At 32.4% G+C, this 23,088-nt stretch overlaps 2 protein-coding genes across 3 annotated transcripts; one reads left to right on the top strand and one right to left on the bottom strand.

Annotated features, from left to right (window-relative positions):
* The first annotated feature begins 7,970 nt into the window (after window positions 1-7,970).
* Window positions 7,971-11,020, top strand: LOC108466633 (probable mannitol dehydrogenase). 2 transcript variants are annotated; one of them, XM_017767019.2, is made up of 5 exons: window positions 7,971-8,237; window positions 9,340-9,453; window positions 9,689-10,202; window positions 10,374-10,527; window positions 10,612-11,020. In XM_017767019.2, the coding sequence occupies exons 1-5, from the start codon at window positions 8,140-8,142 to the stop codon at window positions 10,815-10,817; spliced, it is 1,086 nt and encodes a 361-aa protein (XP_017622508.1). In that variant the 5' UTR covers window positions 7,971-8,139; the 3' UTR covers window positions 10,818-11,020. The 2 variants fall into 2 exon arrangements, with proteins under 2 accessions (XP_017622508.1, XP_052881247.1); XM_053025287.1 differs by lacking the exon at window positions 10,374-10,527 and having other exon boundaries at window positions 10,612-10,743.
* A 1,031-nt stretch (window positions 11,021-12,051) lies between these two features.
* Window positions 12,052-16,745, bottom strand: LOC108466386 (probable rhamnogalacturonate lyase B). Its single transcript, XM_017766710.1, has 15 exons — window positions 16,633-16,745; window positions 16,033-16,096; window positions 15,817-15,938; window positions 15,685-15,723; window positions 15,233-15,472; window positions 15,011-15,152; window positions 14,759-14,929; window positions 14,508-14,669; window positions 14,120-14,226; window positions 13,938-14,028; window positions 13,578-13,719; window positions 13,340-13,496; window positions 13,102-13,218; window positions 12,397-12,523; window positions 12,052-12,297 (listed from the first exon to the last, which is right to left on the bottom strand). Exons 1-15 carry the CDS (start codon window positions 16,743-16,745, stop codon window positions 12,052-12,054), a joined length of 2,040 nt encoding a protein of 679 aa, XP_017622199.1.
* Between the last annotated feature and the right edge of the window lie 6,343 nt (window positions 16,746-23,088).

Genomic DNA, 23,088 nt, shown 5'->3' with positions numbered 1-23,088 from the left:
ATAAATGGCCATCCATTATATGAATATTAAATGTTTTCATTAATGGCAAATTAGTAATTTGTAAATAATGTTATTAAATTAAAATAAAACAACATTTTGTTCATCTTTTCTTCACTATTGCCTAAAGTTAAAGGTGAAAAACACCATTTTTGAGCAAGCTAGGTTCGGCCTTTGTCTTCTTTGATTTAGATATGTAATTTGTTTGGTTTTTGGTATTTTTTACGTTTTTGAAATCGTTGCTTCGGATACTAGCTAGCCTATGCTTGAATTTTTGAATTGGTTGTGGATTTTGTGATTTACCATTGTTGATAGCTTGGGATTTTTTTTATTTGATGATGAAAAATAAATATATGTTGTTAGGTTGTCAAGTTTAATTAAATGATTTTTGATAAAAATGTCTATTTAGGATTAAATTGTAAATTTTGCAAATTGAGGGGTCAAAATATGAAATAAATGAAGCATATGGGCTTATATGGATTAGGGGTAAATTCGGCCTAACATGGGTGTATTCAAATTTTGAATATTTTGTGTTTTGTGAAATAGGGATTAAATTGTGAAAAATATGAAATGTCAAGGGTAAAAGTGTAATTTGTCTATTTATGTGTTTTTGGATGAATTTGATTGAATATTTGATTAAATAAGTTTAATTTATATTAATTTAGATCAAGAAAAGAGAAAATCGGATTTGGATCGGGGGAAATCTAAAGTTGTTGAATAGTCGACCCGGTCTATTCGTCTTCGTACGAGGTAAGTTCATAAGTAAATAAATGTCGTTAAATTCGATTGTATGTATCTTATTTATGCTGAATTGAATTATCACTTGTATATGTATGTTCAAACCGAATTTGTATAAGTATAGGATAAGTATTTATGAGCCTAAATTGATCGAGTTATGACTAAGGGTGTGCAAAATTCGGGTAAAATCGAAAAAATTCGGTTAACCGACCGAATTTGGTTAATCGGTCGGTTAACCTAATTAATTCGGTTGGGGGTCGGTTAATAATTTTTTGAGTTTTCAGTTAACAGTTAATTCGGTTCGAAACCGGTCGGTTAACCGAAAAAAATTAATAAATAAAATTATAATATATAAATAGCCCACTATTCACTCAAACCCAATCCAACATAAACCCAAATACCCAATTTAATATATATTAACCCAAGTACCAAAACCAACCCAATCATAAAAATTACAAATTTAATAAATAAAAATAAAAATCTAATACTAAAAATCTAAAACTAAAAATAAAATAAAAACATATAATTTTATACAAATAATTCGGTTAATTCGGTTAATTTGGGTAATTCGGTTAATTTGATTAATTCAGTAAATTCGGTTAATTTTATACTTATTTTAACAAAAAATAAAAAAAAACATATAATTTTCGGTTAAGTCAGTTAACCGACTGAATTAACCGAAAAATTTTCGGTTCAATTAATTTTTTTGAAAAAATTTCGGTTCGGTTAACGGTTAAAAATTTTGAAAGGTCGGTTAATTCGGTTAATGTTATTTCGGGTCGATTAACTGGTCAGTTAACCCATTGAACACCCTTAGTTATGACGTTAAAAAGCCCCGTACGAACCTTAGGAATAGTTAGGATACATATGTTATGACATAGGATTCCGATATGTGATTCATGTAAGACCACGTTTGGGACGTTGGCATCGATTTGTGATTTACGTGTAAGACCCTGTCTGGGACAGTGGCATCGATATGTGATTACATGTAAGACCACGTCTGGGACGTTGGCATTGTTCGAGCTTTTTGACTATCTGAGTATCCTTATTAATTCCGAATGGTTCCACGGACAATATTAAGTAAAGATCGAATGTGAAATCAAGCTAAAAGGTCAGGTATGTGCTAAGTTAAATGATTGAGAAAATAAGGTAAATGTGTACTTATGATTTAAATATGAAATATGCATTATAAAGTGAGAATTATTTATGTTATGAGTACATGTACATTTATGAGTTAATGATTGAGTTTGTAAGCATAATTCATGTACACAAGGTTATAATTTGTTTGGTTCAGTTTAGTTTAATTGAATTATGCATATTATTGAAATGTTTTATTTGCTTATGACTTACTAAGCTATTTAAGCTTACTGTGTGTGTGTTTGTTTGTTGTTTTATAGATTTTGGAAGCTAGTTACGAGCTCGGGGATCGTTAAGGAAATCTGCCACGCTATTGTTCGTTATTTCGGTATTTTAAAAGTTTGAACTTTGAACTTATGACATGTATAGGCTAATATTTGTTTTGGTCGATTTTGGATTTGTATATTTATATATATAGCCATGCAAAAATGGCTTGATCATTATGCTTATGTTCGATTATATTTGATCATGGTTTATGCTCATTTTGGTAAGTATGCTTTATGACATATATGAATTGTGTTTAGTTTTATGTCTTGATTCGGGTAATGATATGAACAACTTAAAACTAGCTCATTTAATAAGCTTGGTATAGGGATTTGATTAGCATATGTGGTTAGTCTTGTGATTTGGCTTTGTAATGGAGTAAGTGATGAATTTATAGCCGATTGTATAATGGTTAATCTAATTCATTTGTAATGGTTAATTTGGTTTGTGTCCTATAAATATAGATGAAGGTTATAAGCTATTTATGAAATGGTATTGGTGATTAAATTGTAGGTTGAGTGTTGGTATGTCATTATTTGCATTTAGCTATTTATATTCGATTGGTGATGGCAAATTACAAATATGTTCTATGATTGTTTTAATTTGATCAGAGGAGTTTTAACTTGAGAACCGAATATTTGATTAATGAATCGGTTGTGCATGTGTTCTTTGGTTGATTATAAAATAATAATAATGTCTAGATATGATTACTAGAATGCCGAATAAGCATGTTATGTTTTATTATTAGTGATTGCAATTGATTCAAATTGAAATGGTAAAATGTGCGTAGACTTATAGGTTCAAAAGTTATATTTGGCCATTTGATGATAGTTGTTAATGACTCATTTTTTTGTGGGTTAATAAATTGTATGCCTTTATTTGATATATGTGTTTTAAAATGGTCTATTTTTATATAGTAATATGCGCATGAAACTTTGTAATAAGTAAGAAATATATTTGACTATTTAGTAATGATTGTTAATGTTTCATGTAGACAGGATTAACAAACGAATGTGATTTAGTTTACAAAATGATGTGTTTAGTAATTATTGTAAGAATTAAATGTATACAAGTGAATGTTTTGATGCATGCTAGATATACGAAATTTTATAATCTTGATTAAGTATTGGTTGTTAAATGTCATAGTTGAAGAGGACATTTGGTTCAAACATGGATTTTTTTTTATGTATGACCTAAACAGCTTGATGTATATTTGTTGCTTCGAAATGTTGATTAGATATTTGGTTATACTTGGTTGGTTTTTGGAAATCAAATATGCATGTCTGGTTTATATGAACTGTTGACTTGTGGCTATTTTAGTTGTGAAACTTCTATAAAGAAGATAATATTTTTTTTGTATATTCAGAAATGAATGATTGTTTTGGATTGTGTTTTGGCTGATAATGCCTCGTAACCTAATCCGGCGACGGATGTGGGTTATTAGGGGTGTTACATTTGATTGGTATCAGAGTTACGGTTTAGTCGATTTTAGGACTAACGTAGCGCGTATGAGTCTAGCTATACATCCCTAATCTGTCCCCCTCACTGACCGCGCTTCTCGTCCCCTTTTACCGTCTCTTCCTTCGAGACACCACCAAAATCATTGTCCCTTCTCTTCCCTGAGTCCACCATGCACAACCACCCATGCCTCTCTTTTCTTATTTCCACCGTCAACAACACCCTAACCTCCCCTAGATTTACACCGTGTGCAGCCTACTTCCCCCACCATTTCCTTCACCAGCCATTTCTACTAGCCTACTACTGTTCGCGTCGACCTCCATATCTCTGTCCATAATCGCCACCATCGTCCAACCATAACCCTGGCAGTCCTTCCATTTCCCTTATTTTATTATTATTTTATTTATTTTACTATTATTATCACCATCATCATTATTATTATCATTTTTATTTTTATTATCTTTAGTATAATGCGTGACCTTACTGTTGCAATTAAAATTTTTAGGTTTAGTTATAATTTTATTGTTATTGTTGTTCCTATTTGATTCTAATTAGTATTAGTTCTAGTTGATATTAGGAGTAGACTCTTATTTTGGTTATGTGATTTGGCTTTCGTCATTGGTTGAGTTGGTGCTGATGTGTTCTACTTTTTCATGCTGATTTGTCCATGTGCTATTTCATTTGTAGTGATGTTGCGTTATTCAGTTGTTATCTATGCTTGCAGGTACATTATGACTAATACCAGAGGTAAGACTAAGACCGCCGTCCTTGCTTCGAAAAAGCGGAAGACAGTAGGGGCAATTTCGTCTTGGCCACTCAATCAGTCGCGAGACATCTGTGTCTCCAATCATTCTTAGGTTCACATGAGGACTAATATTAGTAGCTGAAGGCACGACCATTGGGTCGAGTTCGTTGCCGAGATTGGGAAGCATTAGAGGTGATCCATTTGGCTGATCGGGTTCAGGCTCTCATCGGCACAGCTCTATGGGATCAATTTTTTACCATCGTCGAGCTGCTTATTCAGAGCTCACACAAGAGTTATATTCTACATTCTTCCTTCAACATGCGATGTTGTAGTAGGATAGTATAGGGCAATTTCAATTCTCTCTCGGGTAAAAATCCTTCAACATGCGAGCTCGGGGGTGTGACACACTATTTGAGCATCCCGGGTTTTGAAACCACACTTGGACTCTATTATGAGGAATTCATGAGTACCGAGGGGTTCCCCACATTATACCGACACATTCACCAGTCACTTTCTCTTTGTTGGATTGACATTGTTGCGGCTGTGACACCATATAACCCGAGTCAGTCGAAGGCAACTTCTCTACCTCCGACACTACACTACCTCCATGCCATTTTGGTGCACACATTAATCGATCGGAGGAAGAACATTGGGGTCATCGGTACTTATGATGCATATTTTCTTTGGAGCATGGTAATGCGACGTTCATTTGATCTTGCATACTTCATCGTCTTATCTTTTTGCCACCAGTCTGACCGTAGTAGGAAGGGTCATATCTATTTGAGCCTTTACGTGACTCGCCTAGTGAGGTATTTTGGCTTTATTGATACTTCAGAGTTAACATCCTCTATTACACTGGTTGGACAGATGATCTTGCAAGGGTTATTGATTATGAGTCATATGAGGATGATTGAGTGACAATATGGAGTGGGTCCCCATCGATATAGACTATCTCATTTTGATCGTCAAGATGAGCACGGGAGTTTCTCGATGATGATCCTCCTCACCATGAGGACCTATCTCATCATCCACCTCCGAGTCACCTTACTGCTGCTCTCGCTGTTACACTCGAAGATCTCTCCGAACGGTTTGACCGTTTTAAGCAGTGATGCTTTGAGTGGTTCAATAGCCTCGACGTGACTTTGCATTAGATTCACCAGCACCTTCAATCTCTCATTCTGATTATGCATTGCACGATCCCGACGCCTCTTATGATGACGATCACTGTTCTTTTGCTTGGAAACAAGCTTTTCATTTAGATTTTCCCACAACGTCGATTTTCACTATTTTGACGATTTCATCCAAATTTAGGGCAATTTCAGTTCTCTCCCTCTCTTTTGATATCGTGCTTATTCTGTGCTTATAGCTGTTTATACATTGAGGACAATGTACATTTTAAGTGTGGGAGGTTGTTTGTATATCTATGATAAAATCTCTGAATTATTTGTTGTGTTTAACTAATTTTCTCATACCCTCCATTAGAGCGAATTATTTTATTTGAATTTTTTATTGATGTTGTTTTGGATTAATTTGTGAATTGTTATGTATTGGTTGATTTATACTTTAAGACATGAGAGAGTCAAGCATGATAAGTTGTTTTTTAGAAATAAATATTTTAGGTTGTCTCCCTGAATTGAAAAATTATTTTGAAATTTGAAATTGCAAGTTTGACATCAAAACCATAATTTTTTGTGAGCTTTTGAGCCTATAGAGCATATATTTTATTTTGTGCTCATTTTATTTTTGGTTTTGAGTATGTCAACTTGATTTGTTATTTTAGAACTTACTTCGATTATGCATATCGAGACCACATTATTGATTTGATATACTAAGATGATAGAGACACTTAGGATTTAACCCACTTAACCTATAAAAAGCTTACCTATTGAATTAACCCTTAGTAAACCCTATTAATCCTAACACAATTTTTCCTAACCCGTTAATGTTAACCCATAACTCATATTTATGTTGTAAAATTATCATTTTTATTGACTCCCTTTTTGTTGAGATTTGATTTGGTTAGTTGCCTAACTATGTTCCATTATTTGAATTGTTGAATTTTATTTAAAAAATCAATAAAAAATTTGGTTAGTTACCTAACTATGTTCCATTATTTGAATTGCTGAATTTTATTTAAAAAATCAATAAAAATCAAAATAAAATGGAGGAAAAAATCAAAATAAAAAAAAAAAAAAAATATAAAAATTTGATTGATCTTAAATAATTAGTTTCATATTTTGTTGAAAAGCTTAGTTCCATTTGTGATTATTCTTGTTGATGTAATTTCTTTTAATTTAGCAACTGAATTTTTTTGTCTAGTTTGGTAATTTATCTCGATCTAGATTATAATCAACTTTTCTGACCTTTTTCATACTCTTAATCTAGCCCCATTACAACTATGTAAGACCTCTTGATTGGTGTGTCATCTCATTTTATAGTAGTGGTGATTTGATTTTCAAGCAAGCATATGGTAATAATATTTCTCGTTTGATTGTTGAGCATATAACTTGAACCTTAAACACCTTGAGTGCTTTGAGTGAACCTTAGTGAGGATGTCAATTCTTGTTGAGTTTGAGTTTCAAGTAATTATTGAGATAGGAGAGGTGCCTATGTTTTTATGTTTTAAAAATCACTGCTTGGATTGCTTGTGTTCTTTAGTGTCATTTGGGTTGAATTTCCAGTGTATGATTATTTATAGGTTGTCCTAAAACATGATTGGTGAAAATAATGAATTAAGAAAAGTTAACTTGCATGTGGGTTGGGGATTTTGTTTGAGGATTAACTTGCATGTGGGTTGGGGATTTTGTTTGAAGACAAGCAAACGCTTAAGTGTGGGGATATTTGATAAATGTCGAAAGTAACATGTTTTAGCTTCATTCTTAATGCATTTTTGGATGATTATTTGATTTAAAATGGTGAATTTTATACTCCTAATCCTTTAAATTCATATTTCTATACATAGGAGAGCATTTGGAAGCAAAATGTCAAATTTTTTTAACTCTTAAAGGTCAATTTTTTTTACTAACTTTTAAGGGCCTAAATTATTTTTTCTACAACTTTTAAGGAACTTAAAACCTTATTGTTTTGCTTAGGTCCTCAAAAATGTCAAGGACGGGGTTGGTTACCCCCTAGAGGTGACACATGTCCTTAGATGTCTTTGGGAGGATGTTGACGAGTAGGGGAGAGCGAGTAGGACATTGGTTATCTAGATTGTACATTGTGGACTAAGATGAGTGACGAGCACGCGTGTACTTGATAAAAAAAAACTAGAAAATGGGCGAATCGGACAATAGTGAAAAGTCAAATCTCGAGTCAAACATTCAATATTTTATAGATAAATTATAGCTTAAATATTATACTGAAAATTTTTTGATTCATTCTTCGAACGAGAGTCGATAGATATAAATTGTGAAGCCGAAATTTGTAAACAATGTTATTAAACTGTCGTAATTACCATTAAAACATCCATTGTAACAGCTTTATGGTATTGGGAGAGAATCTGCAATTAATTTATTGAGCATTAAATTGAAAGATATAAATGATAACCTCAAATAGGAATTAGTTTAATAAGCATTAAATTCAAAGATATAAATGTAGAATAAAAGTATTAACCACAAGTAACACTAAACAATTAAGTATTCAGATTGTAAATCCTATAAAATTCATAAATGATTAAACTTCATGAAAAGCTAAATATAAAGCCTGTTTTTAAGCTATAAAGTTGAAGCTTTTGAGAAAGAAAGAACAAAAACAGATTCAAAATTTGAAGAATTTAATCCCAAAAATTAGAGATTCAAACAATGACAAGATTGCCAGAAGAAGTGCACTCCAACAAGGCTTTTGGATGGGCAGCCAAAGATAGCTCTGGTGTTCTTTCTCCCTTCAATTTTTTCACAAGGTGTTTGTTATTTACTAGATTTTATCATTAAATCTGCGTTTCTTCTTCTAAAGGGTGTTTTTTTAATGGTTAAATTCTATAAAATAATTTAGGTATGGTGTATTTTTAGTGGATTTAGTCCGTTTATCCTAATTTAATAATTTTTAGAAAAAAGATGTGATGATGTGATATATATATTTATTTGGATATTTTTATACTCTTAAAATATAAAAAAAAATTATCATATCCGTCAAATGTCAATATGTTTATGTAATATTAAAGTAGTTTTTATAAAATAAATCATTTCAAATTATTTGATTGAATTAATGGAAATGAATTTCTCTAATCTTGCAAAAAATTCATTTTATTATCCTGAGGTTGGCTCCTTTGGTATCACCATCGTGCATGCAGCCAACAACCAGACCGACCTAGCGTACTCTAATACTAGTTCTCACCATTGGTGGCCATCACCAGCTTGACTGGTATGGCATTCTTTGTTTTCTCGATGACATTTGTGGCGGATGTCGGCATTGATGGCTCGCCGGTGCCTTGTTTGGTGGTTGGGATTTGGTTGTTCTGGTGTGGCTCTTCCCATGATGGTGGGCTTCAATTTTCTGGATTTTTGTATTTTGTTCCTCATTGTGACCTTTATTTGGGTCTTGGGATGTTATTGGATTTGACCCAGTATGCATATTCATGGTTGCATGTGCCGGTGCTCTTTAATATTGGGTTTTCATCTAAAGTTCATATTATCCAGCTGAAATGGAGGATCTTCGTGTAGAAGGGATCATGCACATTTACTCGACTTCTTTGAATAAATGATTAAAACCTCATTGTATGATAATGATCCCTCCAACATTTCAATTGTTTAAAAGGGGTGACGACACAGACACTTTTTTCTTTAGGGTGTTCTCTTGGTGTTGATGTTGCTTTTTTGGTTTTAGGATCTTTTTGTATTTCTTTTGATGAAATGAGTCTCGACTTTCAATGTGTCCAAAAAAAAAATTTATCAAATAATAGTAGAAGGACTAAATATACTAAAACTACATGATACAAGGACCTTCGTTACTATTTTACCTTTTTTCTATTTGTTTGCTAAACAAAAATGATGTGAGATTTGCAGGGAAACAGGGGAAAAAGATGTGACTTTCAAGGTGCTTTATTGTGGGATATGCCATTCAGATCTTCATATGGTTAAGAATGAATGGGGGAATTCCATTTATCCTCTTGTCCCCGGGTAACTCCAATTGTCTCCGTTCATATCTTTCGTGTTTATTCTACTGTCTATAAAAATTAATTTAAAATTGTAGTTGCTACTCTTAACAATATGTCTTTAAAGTTTGGAGCTGTGTTCTTTCCCTGAAAATACAATGTCCGTTACCATTGTACCAGCACTTGTACCAACACTTGGTTCTGTTAACTCTTTTATCTTCGTACATTTTCGTTGCTAAGTTACATTAGATTTTATGCAGGCATGAGATTGTTGGTGAAGTGACTGAAATTGGATGTAAGGTTCAAAAGTTCAAAGCTGGAGATAGAGTTGGAGTTGGCTGCATGGTTGGTTCATGCCATTCTTGCGACAATTGCATTAACAATCTTGAGAATTACTGTCCCAAAATGATTTTCACCTATGGGACAAAGTACTATGATGGAGCTGTTACACATGGAGGTTACTCCAACACTATGGTTGTCGATGAACACTTTGTCGTCAGCATTCCTGAGAACCTGCCTCTTGATGCTACTGCCCCTCTTCTTTGTGCCGGTATCACGGTGTATAGTCCGTTGAGATTCTATGGACTCGATAAGCCTGGTTTGCGTGTTGGTGTTGTTGGACTAGGAGGACTAGGCCACTTAGCTGTGAAATTTGCAAAGGCAATGGGAACCAATGTTACGGTGATCAGCACATCTCCTAGAAAGCAAAAGGAAGCATTGGAAAATCTCGGTGCCGATTCGTTTTTAGTCAGCCGAGACCAAGATCAGCTTCAGGTATGTCGTATGTATGGATTATAAAAGCCGAGTCACTCTACGAATTTCACTTGAGAGAATTTTAGTAAATTCTTCATCAATACAATCGTGGGACGGAGATGGATGAGGACATCTCAACCTCCGTCCTGTTTCTTTGTCATTGGTAGCCTTATCTTCTTTTTGCATGTTTAGGCTGGCATTGGCACATTGGATGGAATCATCGATACGGTATCTACCCAACATCCATTGTTGCCATTGCTTGGGCTGTTGAAATCTCATGGGAAGCTTGTGATTCTTGGTATTCCAGGGAAACCATTTGAGTTACAAGTATTTCCTTTGATTCAAGGTAATTTACATATCTTTAAATTTGAGTCCTGTAATGGCTAATTTCGATGTTAACGGTATAATTTCTGCATCACTGAATGGACAGGGAGGAAATTAATAGGAGGAAGCATGATTGGAGGAATGAAAGAAACTCAAGAAATGATTGATTTTGCAGCTGAACACAACATAAAAACAGACATTGAAGTTATAGCTATGGACTATGTGAATACCGCCATTGATCGCCTTCTCAAAGGTGATGTTAAATACAGATTTGTCATTGACATTGGTAACACATTGAGGCCCTCCTCTTAAAGGTGTTTCCCTTTCATTTAGATATAAAAACCATCGAGACCATTTGTTCAAAAAAAAAAAAAAAAAAAAAACCATCGTGACCAGTCCCCGTTGTCTTAAATTCCGGTAGTTTTCATCTCCTTTACTATGTAATAAAATTTGTTTTGAGTACTTGAATTGTTTTAAAATTTTCATGCTCAATTCACCAAAAAAAAATTCATTTTCTGATCGAGATAGCCTCTCCTTTTCAAGACTTTTATATGCATTAAATTTTTTTTTATGTTATAAGTATTTCTTAATGTTAATCGAAAATTGATTCAAATTGACTTAATTGATTTAACCAATTGCTTTGTTCAATCATATCAATTATGATGGTTAAATTGGTTTTTTTCGGTGGGCCTATTATCCATTATCAATTTTCATATAACAAACTTAACCAACCAATGCTAAGTAGGTTTGTTGGTTGTTTTCAATTTTTTTTAATTGAATTGTTTTTCTCTAATTGTGATAATTTCTATACTCAATCCTTGATTTTCTTTAAAAAAATTATAGACCCTGTTTGACAATTAGCTGATAACTAATTATAGTGGCTGATTTGACTGGTTGATTGATTCTATTAACTGTTTATTTAAAAGTATTTAGTAAAACTTAACTAATAAATGAAAGTTGATATGTAAAATAACAAATAAGGGTATGACGCAATTTATTGTTAAGTATTTATTTGTTTATAATACTTTAGTCTAGTGAAATTATTGAAATAAAACACTATTATCAAGAATTAACACATATGTTATGAAAATTAATTAGTGAATATTTTGAAATTTTAAATAAACAAATTTCTTAGTATTTTTTATTTAAATAAACATTCATTATGAAAATTAATTAGTGAATAATTTTTAACAAGCATGATCAGATACGTATTTTCACATATGTTATTCTTAATCAGTTGTGAAAAAAATTGTCTATCTCTGCGTTTTTTATTTTGAAGGTTTTAGCTTAAAAACTCTTACAAACCTCTATTCATCATACATTACAATTAGAGGTTTTGATTATCAAATTTTCAATTTATGTCCAAATTAATTAAAAAGCTTAAAACTCCGTTTATCAAACACCCATAATTTATTTCATAAAATTAATATATGATATACAATCGAATGTTGCCAGAGTAATAGAAATCAAGGCTTGAATTACAATCATATTACCATTAAAAAAGAATTTAAAAAAACAAAGAACAAATCACATTTGATACCATTAATTAATTGTTTAAACTATTAGGCCCTTCTAACCGAATGTAATCATACATAACAGCTTCAAAGGAGTTGTCACTTCTTGTCTGAGTAAGATATATTGTGTTGCTCCCTTTAAGAAATCTATATCCAGGTACTTCAATGCTGTACAATCTGTACAATCCATGAATCCCGTGCCTTGGTACGGCGTTGTCGTAACCGATTCTTCTGGTTGTAAAATGAGGTCGATCGGAATTTGGATCGTTGAATCGAACCTGTAGATGCCAATTCATGAATAAGTGGTTGAAATAGTGAAATAAAGTGAAAAAGATATCTCTGATAAATGATGGAAATGTGAGATGAGATTTATGTACCTCTACTTCTGCAAAAGAAGCTGCTGCTATTGCCATTTGGAGAGTGTAGGTTCCTCTATTGTTTACATCTTGGAGATTGTATTTGATTTGCCATGTTGTTGGTCGGTACCAATCGTCCCCGATTTTCCTGTAATTGATAAGGATCAAAAAATGGATTAGACAATAGCGGAACATAGCATTAAGTTTTGGGGTTAAGAATTTAAAAAAAAAATTAGGGAGTTTAATTAATTTTCTTTTAAATTTTGAGAAAATTAATGAGAATTTTCAAAAATTTTAAAAGGTTTAATTAAAATTTTCAAAGTCAAATTAAAATTTTCAAAATTTTTGAGGGGCTCTTAAGTTACATTCCTAGGATTAGACTAGTCAATTCTAATTTGAACTTAAAAAGTTTAGTCAAGTAATTTGAATCCGCACTTAATCTAATCCGATTTTATTATAAAAGTCTGCACCTTAAACTTGATTAGCGCAAACTTAAAAATGATCCAAATTAAAAATGGTTAGAACTAATGACTTAAAATAATCTAAATTCTAGATGATTCGATCTAAATACTTAATTAGAATTCAAACTTGAAATAACTCGTAAATTCTAAAATTCAAATTAATTTGATACAAATTAATCCTATCCAAAATTAAATCCAATGTCTAAATCAACCATGAAAAACATTCGAAGATGTTGATGAAATCAGTGAGTTAAAAAAGTGGCACCTTGGAACATGAGCAAAGAACCAATCCTTTGAATAGTTGCTTGTACCCACAGTGTAGACAAGGTCACTATCACGATAAATATCCGAGTATCGATCCCACAATCCATATTGCCTGAATCTGTTCATTGTAATAATAACATCAAATAGCAAGTTTATGAAAAATTGAAAATTCATGTTGAAATCTTAAGCAAAAAAAGGATTCAAATCTCGACCATGGTGTTAAGACATAAAGAGCTTACTTGTCTGCACCATCATTGGTAATTGAATTGACATATTGTGGGTATGGTTCAGGTATGAAGAACTCGGCCGCTGTCCTGTCTGGAATCCCAATTTCCCACAATGTTGGTCCATTTCTTGGTGGATCATATATAAGTGTATCCAATTCGATCTTATTTCCTGGTATTCAAATATTTCTTTAAAGAACTAATCTGTAATGAAAGTTACAATTGAAAGAGATCAATAATATATGAAATTAACCTGGTTGGATAGTGATATTGAGATCTAATTTGTAGCTTCCAATGAAACCATGGACCCAAGCATACAAATTATACACCCCTGGTCGCACATTTTTTATGTTGAAACGACCAATCTTGTCGGTTTGGGTCCAAAATTGGTAGCCCTGTAGACAAAACAATAACATGATAAAATCAGTTGAATCTTCATATTAAAGTAACGTTTCAACCAAGTCTTTTTGCGAGTCTAGCTATCGGTTTATATTTGACATAAGCTAATAGACTAACTAAAGGACCTGACTAGAATAATACTTTAATTTGAGGGTGTACTTGAAAAGTTTTGAAATTTAGGGACTAATATGTAAAATTTGTTCATAATATTAACCTTTCCTTCTTTTTGCCATGAATCAGCTTCTCCAGGGGGGGCCAACCCCACAAAGGCAGATTTTGCCTGCATTAATTGCTTATCCATGTACCTAAACACCAAGAAAATTAAAGTAAAGATAAGCTTCATGCAATACTAAATTGAATTAGATGAAGAAATAGAAGGGCTAACTAAACAAATACCGGTCTTGCACTAGCAGTTGTCCATTAACTTGTCCTCGTTGTTGAGAGTGAGGAAAATCTTCTGATCGAGTGAAATTGTAAGGCCAACTTTCAATTTCTTCACTCAACTAATAGTAAAAATAAAATAAAAAATTAAAAGTTTAAATCGTTATTATAATTAAATATGGAAAAATTTTGGTATTGGTCCTCTACTATGCTCATATTTGGTATAATTTGGTTTCTATAATAAAACATCATTATTTAAAGTATTAACTATTTTGACTGATTAATGAGAATATAAAAATAGAAAAACCAAAAATAGAGGAATTAAAACTAAAATTTAACTATTTAATATGTTGAAGAGAAAAAAAAAAAACAGGGACTGAAATTAAAATAGCGATAAAAAAACCTGTCTTTTAGCATCATTCCACAGGATCTTTCGGTGATCATCGTCCTTTAAAGAAGCAGAATTAAGATAGATCAAAACCGGACCAAAAACTTTTTTCCAAGCCTCTCCTTCCTTATAGAATGTGTCGATTTCAGTCCCGGTATAATGTGTACTAACAAACATCTAAATCATGAAAATTAAATTGAATTAAATTTATTTTATGACAAATATTATAAAAAAATTGTTTGTGTTAGGCTTATAAATAAAATTACCGAAAGAGCAGTCGGACCAACATGAGAAGTAAGATCCTGTTTATGCGGACCGCCTGATCGAAACTCATTACTAGGGGTCATTATCCAAAAACCAATGGAATCGTGGTCTGATATCCAACCGTTAAGCTTGTTATCTTTATTCTCAATAGAATATTGGTACTTATCGTCAACCTGTCCTTTTTAAGGCACTTAGTTAAAATATTATTTTACATGCGATTTAATTGTTTTAAAAGGCTATTAGAAAATTATTACCTCTCCTTTAAGTTTTGGATTTGATGGATTTGTCAGTAAAACAGCTTCTTTGAAGTCAAGAGGCTTACTATGACCTTTGACCCGATCTTCACTTCGAGGCATGACTCGTTGTATCGTGTTCGATAACGCCATGAATCGGAACCTAATTCAAAAAATAAAAAATGTCACATACACGTGTACCATATATATATATTGCTGTTATCAAGGTTTCATGTATTTTACTTGTCTTCCTTGAGCTTGAAAGCAATCCTTATTTGGTACATATGAGCTTTGGGAAAATCTTTCTGGCGCTCGAAAATGCCGTACATGTAGACCCCTGAGATGCCGCGCCGGACTATGTACCTTTTTTGTATGTTCAAGGGAATTGTCTTGCCATGGTTTTTGGAATTCCATGTTTTGGTAAAGGAAAGCTCTACAATGTCATTAGTTTGTGTTATGACCTCGACGTGTTTGGTTTCTAGTCTGTTATGAAACATTAAACAGTTAAAACCAGGGTTAATTCCACTTGACAATCTCAATTTATAGTTAAAATTTTAAATTAGTTCCTAAAACATGACAACCTCAAATTATCATTAAAATTTTAAATTAGTTCCTAAAACAAAAAATGTTTTAATTTCTAAATGAGGATAGAGTATGTCAAAAAAAAAAAAATTATTTGGGGTTTAAGAACTTACTTATCATAGGAATCACCATCCCACACAATGTCCCAGTACCTAAAACATAAAATGTAAGTAATGGAAACAATAAAACAACAACGATAATATTACCTTGCGACCGTTATTTAAAAGTTAAGAAAATTTGAATACCCTCTATTAGAAATGTGGTTTCTCCTTTCAAGTACATTTTGCATCTTTTTATATTTAATTCCTATCAAGTAACCAGATGGATTCTCGATAGTGACTTCAGCAAGTCCATTATCAATAATCACCTGAAATATAAATAAAAAGAAAGTTAATCATAATAATGAAAAAAACAAAAAGCAAAAACAAATTATAAGAACAGTGTAAGAATATGAATCTTACTTGGCGATCACTTATGTGTAACCGGACATCATTAGTGTTAATGTCGTTGTCCTTTAGGAATTTTCTGCAATTAATCAAATTTTTAAGTATATGAACAATTGTAAAAAAGGAAAAAGGAATTGAAAAGTTGAACTTTAAATTGTTGTTGGAAAAGTATGACTAAAGTATGCTATAATTCTCCAGCTCTTTTATTTTACTTAAACTATTATGACGTTTCAAATGTCTATTCATATCTACACTTGAATTTGATTTCATCGGTTAAAGACATCATAAATAATACTAGAAAAATAATTTGTATTAAAACAAACTGTCAAAAGAGAGGATGTGGAACTGTTGAGATACCAACTCTATTACCAAGTTATGGTGGTAACCGGTAAGAATTTAATCTTGCCTTTGTGGTTTAGATTAAGTGTGAAAAAGGCTATGATGTCCCTAAACCTATAGCCGAAGACTCAATACTTTGTGAAACAGACGGGAAAACAGCGATTTGGATTAAACCCAAAGTCCAGCAGGAGGCAAAACTCAAACTCGAACCCGAAACAGAAAGTGAAAATATGTGGGTGGGGGTGGGGTGGTGGGGAGAAGAGATTAAGGAAGAACCTGGCATGGATTTCAGTAGAGAACACAGAGAGAAACAGTGATAATTGAATCACCATTACCATCCACAAAACAAGTTTTCTTCTCCAATGGCTCATGTTTACCACCTTCTCCATTATTTACCTTCAATGGATTAATCCAACTGTACAACCACAAAATAAAAACATGCAAACCATGAAGACGAAGATTCCATTATATATCATTTGTAAACGAAAACTAGTTAAGGAAATAACGCTTTACCAGAGTCAACGTAAAACGAAAAACAAATCAACGAATTCTAATATCTGTGTATGTATATTTATAGTTTTTAAATGGCGAAAGAACGACTCCTTGTTCGTTTAGTATTAGAATTATGATTGGTTTTTAATATATTTTTGGTTAGGTTGTTTGACCTTTGACTCATAACTACGTTTTAAACCAGAATTGGTATATTCTAGGTTCAATTGCAAAAATTAGACTAAATTTTAAAACCTAAATTTGATGTCTCTAGGTGAACAATTAGATAAGTGAGACTAAGAGAAGAACCTATTAGGAATCAATGTGATTGTCCCAATTTAGTTTAGTGAAGTTAAGAGATAAACTGGACTAAATTGTCTAATTTGATAAAATGATTAATGAAAGGTAAAATTGGACCAATTAGGAGTATGAACCCTTTAGATCCCTAATCCAAGAATTAACTAGAAACATGTATGTCAACCAACCACTTTAGCTCTTTAAATTGATTTTTGTGCATTGTTGATTGTTTTACAATTTAGTCCTTCTAAGTATTAGACATCGTAATTAATCATTGATAATGATTTGTCGTATTATAATACTTAGTGAGTAACTGGCTAGACTTTTATTTGAATGCATTCTCATTGTTAATCACCTTATCACCCGAACTCCCCGTGTTTCTTTGTAACATAAAAATATTACAACTGACCTGTCACACTTCTAGATAACCATTATATGTATTTTTTATTGTATTTATGTTGATTCTCTTTCCCTTGGTGCATGCACACCACTTGAAATTAATGCTAACAGCCACCTGATAATTAATTCTAACAACTTTAAGATTAAGCTGACAATGATTTAGATGATTTAATGCAACTTGCAATTTAAGAGCTCCATGAATGAGGATCCTAATAAACACCTTAAACATTTTTTCTGTAACACCCCTAACCTGTCTCTGTCATCAGATTAAGATTACGAAGCATTACTGTACAAAATAGAATATTCAACATTGAAATAGAATTAACATGCAATTTATATATTAACATTTGATGACATAATTAAATTATAGCATAATTACTTTTTCGGGACTAAACCTAAAATGCCTTAAAAAAATAGTTTGGAAATAATCAGGGACTTATTTGAAACAAATTAGAAATTTCATGCCAAACTTGAGAATTTTCAAAATAGAGGTCACACGGCCGTGTGAGCATTCGAACAATAGGACACATGGCTGTGTCCCGGCCTGTGTGTCAAACCGTGTAACTCACTGACTTGAGTCATACGGCCGTGTCGTAGGCTGTATGTCAGATTGTGTGAAACTTGCACATAAATTAATATGACACACGGCCGTGTGACCCAGGCCGTGTGCAGCAAAAAGTGCCCCTTAAACAAACCATTTCAAATTCAATTACTTGCATCGCAATGCACACCATATCTAACCTATTTCATATGGTTAAAAGTATATTCAAAGCATAAAAAACATGCCAAATTCTCATCCAACCTATGACTAACTAATATGTCATCAATAGACTCTCCAATTCACACTCCAAAACCATTCATAAACTAAATTACAATATCATATCTCAATCATATATCATAAATACCAAAAGATCATTTCTTTTCAAATTATACCATCAAAACTTACCATTTTTGACAAGTAAAATTAAAATGATCATATCCATAAAATTCTAAACATATACAAGCCAAACCAAACTATACATATATATAATACTGGACACAAGAAGAGCCAAAATACACCATGTGATCAAACTACACAAGCACTTGTTACATGTCAAATCACATGTATCATTTAATCATTTCAATGAACTAAACACATATCAACCAACCATTTCTTTCATAATTTCAAAAGGCCATGCCCAATTAGTAACAAAAGATATTAAAACATACCAAAGCTTGACATAACCCAAAGCATACCAATTTAACATACAACCCTATACATGCCATTTATAACCATAGGTTAAAACATTAAAAAAAAACCAAAACAGATCGATGGATAGTGTGATTGTGCTCTGACGATGTTCCCAACTGATTGAGTTTTCTGATGACCTACAAAGAAATGAAATAACTAACATAAGCATTAAGCTTACTAAGCTCGTATAACATGAACTTAGTCTTACTGAACATAAAAAAATTAAACCATTGAAACATGAATTCATTTATATGTCAATTGCACATCTTTCATTTCTATACCCTTTCTATACACACATGTTTCAAAGGTTAGCAAATGAAACAATAAGACATATAAATACAACCAATCTTGAACGTGCGTAATAAACTTTGCCTTCCAAATTCCATTTAACACTTAATTCACCATCATCAAATCCTATATCAATTCTTCACAACATTAATTTTCAATTTACAAATAATAACTATGTAACCTTCCATACATATATTCGTATTATTCCATTAGTCCTTGATTACCCAATGTACCTAATGAAATAACATCGAATACTTAGAAAATACTCATATATCCATTTTACTCTTTAAACCCTCCGCAAACATAACTAATTAACATATTTAAAGACTCATGAAACATATAATTACAACAATGCATTTATATTCATCACCAAACTATACTAGTCAAACATTCATCTCATATTCCTACTTGTGATACATATCTCACCTGAAACATATTTCCTGAATAGCGAACGATTGAAGGATGAGATACCTTTTTGTTAATATCTTTTTCAACCTTTTCATTTATATCCTTTCAACCTTCTTCAATGGATTGTTTATACATAATCAACATGGATCAATCTGTTTTTGGCACCTAATGCTCAACAGATAAGCTTAAGAAAGTTTCGCGCCCAATGCTAGTCGGACAAACTGACGATAGATGTGCCCTACACTAGTCGAATAAATCGACAATGTTTTGTACCTAGCGCTAGTCGGATAAACTGACGATATCAAATGTGTGCCCAGCACTAGTCAGATAAATCGAAAATGTTTTTGTAACACCCCTTACCCATATTCATTACCGAAATAGGGTTACATAGTATTACCACACTTATTACACAGTTAAACATACATTTCTCATACATTTTCAAATTCCAAGTAAACGTTAATCAAAGTCATCCACATTGTCCCTAATATGAGCCTACAAGGCCTAAAACATGCATTCGGAGTGGTTCAGGACTAAATCGATAACTTAGAAAACTTTTAGAAAACTTAGAAAATTTAGAAAATTTTTCATAATACAGGGGACACACGCCTGTGTCACAGGCCCTATAGACATTTGAAATAGGATCACATTGCCGTGTCTCAGTTCGTGTCTGACCCTGTGTAACTTTTTGACTTGGGTCACACGACCAACACACACGCCGGTGTGGCTAGCCCGTGTGCCCAAAAAAATGGCCACATATGCCCATGTGTCAGGCCGTGTGTTAGGCCATGCCAAACCTGTAGGGTATACTAACTTATGTCACACGGCCAGGTCACATGCCAGTGTGTGAGGCCGTGTGGAGCATATTGACTTGCTTTCTAATTAAACACTAGGGGATAGACGGACGTGTCACCTGGCCGTGTGTCACATACGGCTGAGACACACGCTTGTGTCTCTGCTCGTATGGAAAAAAATAGGTTATTTGCCAAGTCATTTTGCTCACCCAAATAACACACACCTTGTAACACTCCCTACCTGTATCTATTGCCGGAATAGGGTACGAGGCATTACCGGAGTTTGCTGAACATTTTCAGATAATTCTGAGTCATTTATTATTCATATTTTGAAAATAATCATAACGTCTCTCTATTGGGCCCTCAAAGCCCCAAACATACATTAGAAACCAACCGGAATTAAATCGGGATTATAAAAAAATTTCGCAAAATCTTAAATTTTATTTTCATCTAAGTACTTACTATTTCAATGCTCCTTATAATTAAACATGTTACCATTCAATCAATAGTTTGGCACTTGTCTAAGCGTCAAACAACATCATTGTTAGTATACTTGCACATATTTCATCTAAATTCAACATTGATATACTTATTTTCTTTACATATCGCACTTGAGTTTAATAATAGTCTCAACTTACATAATTTCCTTGTATCAACATATCAAAGATAATCATATATGTAACATATCATGCTCTTACCGTTTCTTCATAAGCATATATCATTCATTTCATTATATCAATATTTCATGCTCCATCATTTCCATATATTTTATGTATATTTATTAGGTAATAGTTTATATCAAACTTAACATAAATTATATTCAATGTACTTATACTTATTTCGTTTATCTATCTTCATAATTATTTCATACAACTATTTTGTACATATATTTCCATATGACCAGTTCTTGTAAACATTTCACACAACCATTTCATATAACCATTCGTCATCTGATACATATTACCTGAATATCAATTGTTCAATAGATGTCATAGCGTCTCCCATCCACGGTCTTCTTTATCTTTGACATGATGCCATAGTGTCTTTCAACTATGGTTTTACTCATTTTCTGTCATGTCGCCATGGTATCTTTCAACCATGGTCTTATTCTTTTCATGTCACGTTGCCATGGTATCTTTCAACCATGGTCTTATTCTTTTCATGTCACGTTGCCATGGTATCTTTCAACCATGGTCTTATTCATTTCATATCACATTGCCATGGTATCTTTCAACCATGGTCTTACACATTTCATATCAGGTTGCCATGGTATCTTTCAACCATGGTCTTACACATTTCATATCAGAGAGCACACTCCATGAACCTCATCCTTACAATGGGATTACCGGTCCAAGCTAAATCCTCAGAATATAAACTCATAGAGTATTGTCGGGATTACCACCCGTGCTAAATCCTCGCAACGACAATTACTCTAATGAGCTTGGATCCAATTACCAGTCCAAGCTAAATTCAGACTCGATTCGGATTACCCGTCCGGCTAAATCCATTTTACACATATTCTTCGGGAGGGCTATATCAGGATAGGATCACCCGTCCGGGCTAGATCCTTTTTACCGTCAATTCCTTTTCAAAGATCCATCAAAATTTCCTTTCATTCAACCGAGATTTCTTCCTCCTTTATCAAATATATCAATGTTTCATAAATTTTCATACAATGAACTTTCAAATCATATTCACATCAATAACATACATTTCAAGCATTTAAGAATATAATTTAAGTTACATGAACTTACCTCATTGCTTGTTTGTGTTTGTAATTTCATTAATCCGATATCTTTTCTTTTCCACGATCACGTCTCATATTTGAGTTGTCCGGATCTTTATAAATAAATTTAATCATCATTTTCATTCATTTCATATTCTAATGCATTTAATTAATGCTCTAGGAAAAATTACCATTTTGCCCTTAAACTTTTAATTAATGACGATTTCATCCTTGGGGTAAGGAAAATAAAATTCTTGCAATTTAATCCTTATTTCCAGATATTATTCTCATACATATTGATAACAATCCATGAATTCTATAAAATATCAGAATTTTTCATAATTTCAACACTTTTCAATTTAATCCCTAAAACATGTTTTCCCCCTATCTTGAACTAAATTAATAATTTCATTCAATTTTGTAATTTAAATAATAAAATTAATCCATTTCATGCAATTTGGTCATTTTTGACATTTTTACAAAATTGCCCATAAAGTTTTACTTTTATTCAATTTAGTCCCTGAGCCTAAAATAAGCAAATTAGCCATGCTAAATGAATATTCATATATGTTTTCCTCCTCCTCCTCTCCATTCCACATCCTTAATGCATATAACACACTTGTAAGTAACATTATCTATATTTTTTTATTATTTACTTTTATGAATATTCAAGCTATCCATCTGTGTCATAGTCACTAAATTATTCATATCTGGAGCTATAGAACTCAAAATTAAGATCCAATAATTTTCCCTGAAAGTATACTCATATATCTTCTTACCATAAAATTTTAAGAATTTTTGGTTTAGCCAATAAGTACATTTTATTCTTTAAATTTATCCCTGTTTTGCTGTCTGATAGTTCTGAACCTTCTTTACTAAAAATTAATTATCTCCTCATACAGAATTCAAATGATGTTCTTGTTTGTTTCTATTAAAAATAGACTCATTCTGAATTCTAAAAATATAAATTTAAGCTCATAATTATTTTTATCCAATTTTTATGATTTTCCAAATTCAGAATAGGGGAACCCGAAATCATTCTGACCTTGTCTCATAAAATTTATTATATCTCATGATTTGTAATTTCATTGCTTACATAATTT

The sequence above is a fragment of the Gossypium arboreum genome, chromosome 2, assembly GCF_025698485.1.
Source record: "Gossypium arboreum isolate Shixiya-1 chromosome 2, ASM2569848v2, whole genome shotgun sequence".
NCBI lineage: Eukaryota > Viridiplantae > Streptophyta > Magnoliopsida > Malvales > Malvaceae > Gossypium > Gossypium arboreum.
Note: the sequence above shows the minus strand (reverse complement) of the source record. Positions and strands in the feature narration are given on the sequence as shown.

What these genes read in the sequence shown, in the direction of transcription:
- LOC108466633 (XM_017767019.2), top strand. Translation starts at nt 8,140, where the DNA reads ATGACAAGATTGCCAGAAGAAGTGCACTCCAACAAGGCTTTTGGATGG. An exon ending in GAGACCAAGATCAGCTTCAG is followed by an intron (nt 10,203 to 10,373) that starts GTATGTCGTATG and finishes TTGCATGTTTAG; the next exon opens with GCTGGCATTGGCACATTGGA. An exon ending in AGTATTTCCTTTGATTCAAG is followed by an intron (nt 10,528 to 10,611) that starts GTAATTTACATA and finishes CTGAATGGACAG; the next exon opens with GGAGGAAATTAATAGGAGGA.
- LOC108466386 (XM_017766710.1), bottom strand. Translation starts at nt 16,745, where the DNA reads ATGGAGAAGGTGGTAAACATGAGCCATTGGAGAAGAAAACTTGTTTTG. An exon ending in TTCAAGCTCAAGGAAGACAA is followed by an intron (nt 15,153 to 15,232) that starts GTAAAATACATG and finishes TTTTTGAATTAG; the next exon opens with GTTCCGATTCATGGCGTTAT. An exon ending in TTCTTTGCTCATGTTCCAAG is followed by an intron (nt 12,524 to 13,101) that starts GTGCCACTTTTT and finishes TATCAATTACAG; the next exon opens with GAAAATCGGGGACGATTGGT.